General features: G+C 33.2%; 1 protein-coding gene and 1 pseudogene across 1 annotated transcript; one reads left to right on the forward strand and one right to left on the reverse strand.

Annotated features, from left to right (window-relative positions):
• The first annotated feature begins 869 nt into the window (after window positions 1–869).
• Window positions 870–1468, forward strand: LOC126704748 (uncharacterized). The gene is made up of 2 exons (XM_050403762.1): window positions 870–1161; window positions 1299–1468. Exons 1-2 carry the CDS (start codon window positions 870–872, stop codon window positions 1466–1468), a joined length of 462 nt encoding a protein of 153 aa, XP_050259719.1.
• A 919-nt stretch (window positions 1469–2387) lies between these two features.
• LOC126704749 (putative disease resistance protein At1g50180) lies at window positions 2388–4136 on the reverse strand (annotated as a pseudogene).
• Window positions 4137–4350: the final 214 nt, after the last annotated feature.

A 4350-nucleotide genomic window follows, 5' to 3' on the forward strand; every position in this document is an offset into this window, starting at 1 on the left:
ATATTATTCCCTGGTAGCAAATGCATGGTCCATGTGTAGGGTCCTGAAAATTGTTGACAGCTTGCAATATAGCTATACATGCATAATTGTTTCGCTGTTACTTCTTCATGGACTTAAAGTTTTATAAGTCAATGAAAAACCTTTGTACATGGTTAGATCATCAACTTTACCAATTCAAAGAGATATAAACATGTCAGAATGCTCAAAAAGTTTAGTATTAGAGCTTAAGTTTTAGGTACATAGATATTATGTTACATTTCATCGACTTGTGAACTAGGTTTGTTTTAATGTCTTATTGATAATTTGACAATTATGTTTTGGGCCTTTGTTTATCTTATATAGTGGTTTTATCTTCCTTTGTCATGAACAAATGAGCTTCTTTGCTCTAGGATAAATTGTTGTTAAAAAAAAAATTAGTGGACTTGGCAACATTTTTTGTTTTTTGTTTTTTTTTTAATATATATATATATATAAAAAATTTATACTATATAATTAATTTTGCAATATTTATTCCGTACATCACATGTGTTAGCGATTAGTTATTATTATTAAGAACGAGTGAAACGTTACACCTTGCATGGGAAAACTTTAAAACGTATGCAGTGATAGTCACGTATTTGGCTCATATAACTGGGTCTAGGGCATCACATCACGAAAACATGCATTTTAGTTAATATGCTGCTTAAAATTCCAGGACAAACAAAATCTCAATAGCTACGCCTCTATGAAGCTGCCCTAAAAGGTGATTGGGAAGTTGCTAAGTCTATACTTGAGGAAGATCCAGATGTCGTTGAATATTCTATTACAAAAACGAGTGAGACAGTTCTTCATATCTCATCTGCATCTAAACACATAAATTTGTAGAAGAAATGGTGCGATTTTTGACTCCGCAACAGTTAGAACTGAAAAACATGGATGGAGATACAGCCCTGTGCTTTGCTGCGAAATTAGGATCTGTGACAATTGCGGAGGAGATGGTGAAAAAAAGCGTGACACTGCCATTGATCCTCAGTATTGAAAACAAATCACCACTTCACATAGCAGCTTTGCGGGGACGTAAAGACATGGTTTCGTATCTATTCTCTGTGACTTCTTTAAACGACTTGGATCCTAATGATCGCATGGAGATCCTTATTGCTACTATTACCCATGATATGTACGGTATGCCCCACAACAAAATAATATTGAGTTTGAGGCAATTGTTTAAAATTTTCATTACATAGTTTGATGTCCTCACAGAAATTTTGATTGGGCATGAAAACTTTGACAATGATGAAATGTATTGTTTTTATGGACAGATATAGCACTCAAAATTCTGACAGATAGAGAGCGAACACTAACAACTGCAAACAATGCAGAGATTATTGCAGCAAAGACTATTGCAGCACTGCAAGAGTTGGCCAGAAAACCTTTTGCAATTGGCAGCAAAAGTCAGCTATCATTTTGGAATAGATGCTTAAACTGTTAGTTTGACTCAAACCCAGTGTCGTCCTTTGCGTAGATATAGCATTTCCCAAGTAGGTGTTTATATTACAATATATGACAACTACTCAAATCAACTTGGAATGAGAAGTAAACATCGGTCTTTGTCCTTATCTTTTCCATGGGAAATTCTCATGAGGTAGATTTTATTTTATTTTTATAAAATAAATAAAATAAAATAGATTTTAACAAGAAGACACACCACTACTAATTAATCATCTTTGTCCATTCTTTTCAAATCTTTTGATATTATTTATTGATATGGATGTTAAAATAATGTAGCTGAGGTTTCCGTGTTCATAGATTATATAATTAATATCTCTTTTTGACTAAGTGGGTCACATATGGTTCTTTTCCATCTAATATCTAACGTAAAGTTATGAAACATATTTGTCATTTTTCATTCACAATACATAGTTACAAACAAGTCTTTTTTCAGTTCTTCATTATCTAACATGAAAGTAAAGATTGTGTTTTGAACAATTGTTTGAAGTTATAGATAAGGAAGGATGAATTGATGGATTTAATAATGTAAAATTGTAATTTGAACAATGTATTTAAGCTATAGTAATTAAAAGAAAAACTGTCAAATAAAACTCATTGCTTAATTTATTCATAACAGAGGCAAAAATAAAGAGTCCACCACAAGATGAAGCAGAAAAGAATTTACCTGTAATATAATGAGCAAATAGGTTGTAGGTTCATAAAGACCTAATAAAAAAAAGTGAAAAGAATAGATAGGAGCTTCATTCTAATCAAAAGAAGAATTACCCTTACATTACGGAAAAATTTTGCTTAATATTATCGGGGAAATTTTGAATTAATTGGAGAGAGATATTTAGAAGAAAAGAAGCACCCTAAAATTTATCAAATATGCAATAATTCATTACTATACCTGATTATCATTACCTAATTACATGGGAAGGCACATTTTTTACTTTGTCAAAATCCAGTCCTCCTTCGTCAAGCCTATCTTCAAATGACTTTGACATGTTTCTGATCTCCAATTCCTGGAGGGTTGTGACGAACCTCAATCCATCTGGAATAGTCTTCAAGTTGCAGCAATAGTTAATTATCAAATGGCAGAGACTAGGCATGGCTCCTTCCTCCACCCTCCACTCCTCTAGTTTGTACAACTCAACAAGAAGAAACCGAAGCAAAGGAAATCCTCCTTCAGAACAAACCATATCCTTCCCTACGAAAGACTTATAAAAGAGGCAGAGGATTTTTTAAATTGGGCAACTTCTCTAAGGTTGGCATTGGGTCTTCTTCAAGACAAGTGTTACATAAGTTCAACTTGGCAAGATTTGGAGAGAATTGTTGAGCTTCTGGAAGCTTCTTTATACAGTAATATAGATTTAGCTTTTCTATAAGTAGACACCTTGATATTAGCATTTGCATTGCATCTTGGGCTCATTTATTATTCCTCACTTTAAGAACCCGAAGACGGTTGAGTTCAAACCATGTCGGAATTTGAATGGTTTTGGGTTGAACAATGATTAATGTCTGCAAATAAGAAAGATTAGCCAGTTCCAACTTACCACATACTTTATATCTATTGGGTAAATAAAGATGCTTCAACTGTTTCATATACTTAAACACATTTGGCACTCTTGGTTTGGAGATGGAGTCCAATAAACTAGTATTTTGGTAAATGTAGTCCACTAAAATGCAATTTGATGGGTAGAATTTGATCCGCAAATCTAGTGTCTTAAAGCACCTCAAATTGCCAATAAATGATGGCATCTCATTTATATTGCTTCCTTTTAGAGATAAATATCTCAAGTGGATGAGACATCCAGTGCCTTTAGGTAATTTTCCTAGGTGGTTTTTGAAATATTCTAGAAGTAAGACTCTAACCAACTTCAATTTCTTGAAACGGGACTCTTTAAAATAAGATTTTTGATGACAAGGCAAAAGGTGGAGAAGAGACCTAAGGTAAGGATATTCATTAAATTTAATTCCCTTGATGAAATTATTACCTGATTTTGATATTATAGTAAGTCTTCGAACTTTACCAATTTGTGCTTCACGTTGTTTCATGTAAAGAGTATTGGTGAAATTGAGAAAATTTTCATCTTGGGCTTTTGATACGCAAAAGTCTCTCATAAGATCATGCATTCGGCAATGTTTGATCCTTCCAAGTGAGCCCTCTTTCCCCACCAAAACCATGCACCTTTGCACTAGCTCCCTTAAATATCGGTCTCCAACATCGTCCATTGTATCCTCTCTTCCTCCTCTGTGTTGAATTTGTGATATAAAACCTTCACCCATCTACATTCGAATCAATTCTTTTGTTGGTATCTCAAAGTGCTCAGGGAAATGACTTAAATATAGAAAGCATGGTTTCAAGTGGGAAGGTAAATCATTATAACTTAAAGCTAACACCTTGTTGACTCGTAAGTTTTGTTCTTCATGAAGGTATGATTTGACATGTTTATGCACATCCTCCTATTCTTCCCATGTTTGCTTTGTTGCTAAAAGACCTCCAAGTACAGTGATTGTCAATGGTAAACCCCCACAATATTCAATCATTTCCTTCCCTAACTTCTTCATATAAATTTTGGTCTCAGAGTCTGGAAAGCCAACAACAAACAAAATAATTTTGTTATTCTTGAACAATGATTACCATAACATCAATTACTAAAATAATAATAATAAAAAACTATATTTTAAGACTTGACAGCCTTGAGATGAACCACTTGGGGAACTTTGCTCCTTACTTATGGACTATTCTATGGCTTTTTGCTCATCAACAAACTCTTGGTCAGAATCAAATTTCATTTATTTATACAATTTTTTTTTTTTTTTGAGGACTATACCATTTATATGTGATTAGAAAGTGAGAAAATGCATTTTCTTTTTTTA

This window comes from Quercus robur, chromosome 11 (assembly GCF_932294415.1).
Source record: "Quercus robur chromosome 11, dhQueRobu3.1, whole genome shotgun sequence".
Taxonomy (NCBI): domain Eukaryota; kingdom Viridiplantae; phylum Streptophyta; class Magnoliopsida; order Fagales; family Fagaceae; genus Quercus; species Quercus robur.

Coding starts and splice junctions, on each gene's coding strand:
- LOC126704748 (XM_050403762.1), top strand. CDS start 870: ATGGTGCGATTTTTGACTCCGCAACAGTTAGAACTGAAAAACATGGAT. Junction 1,162..1,298: donor TATTACCCATGATATGTACG/GTATGCCCCACA, acceptor TTTTATGGACAG/ATATAGCACTCAAAATTCTG.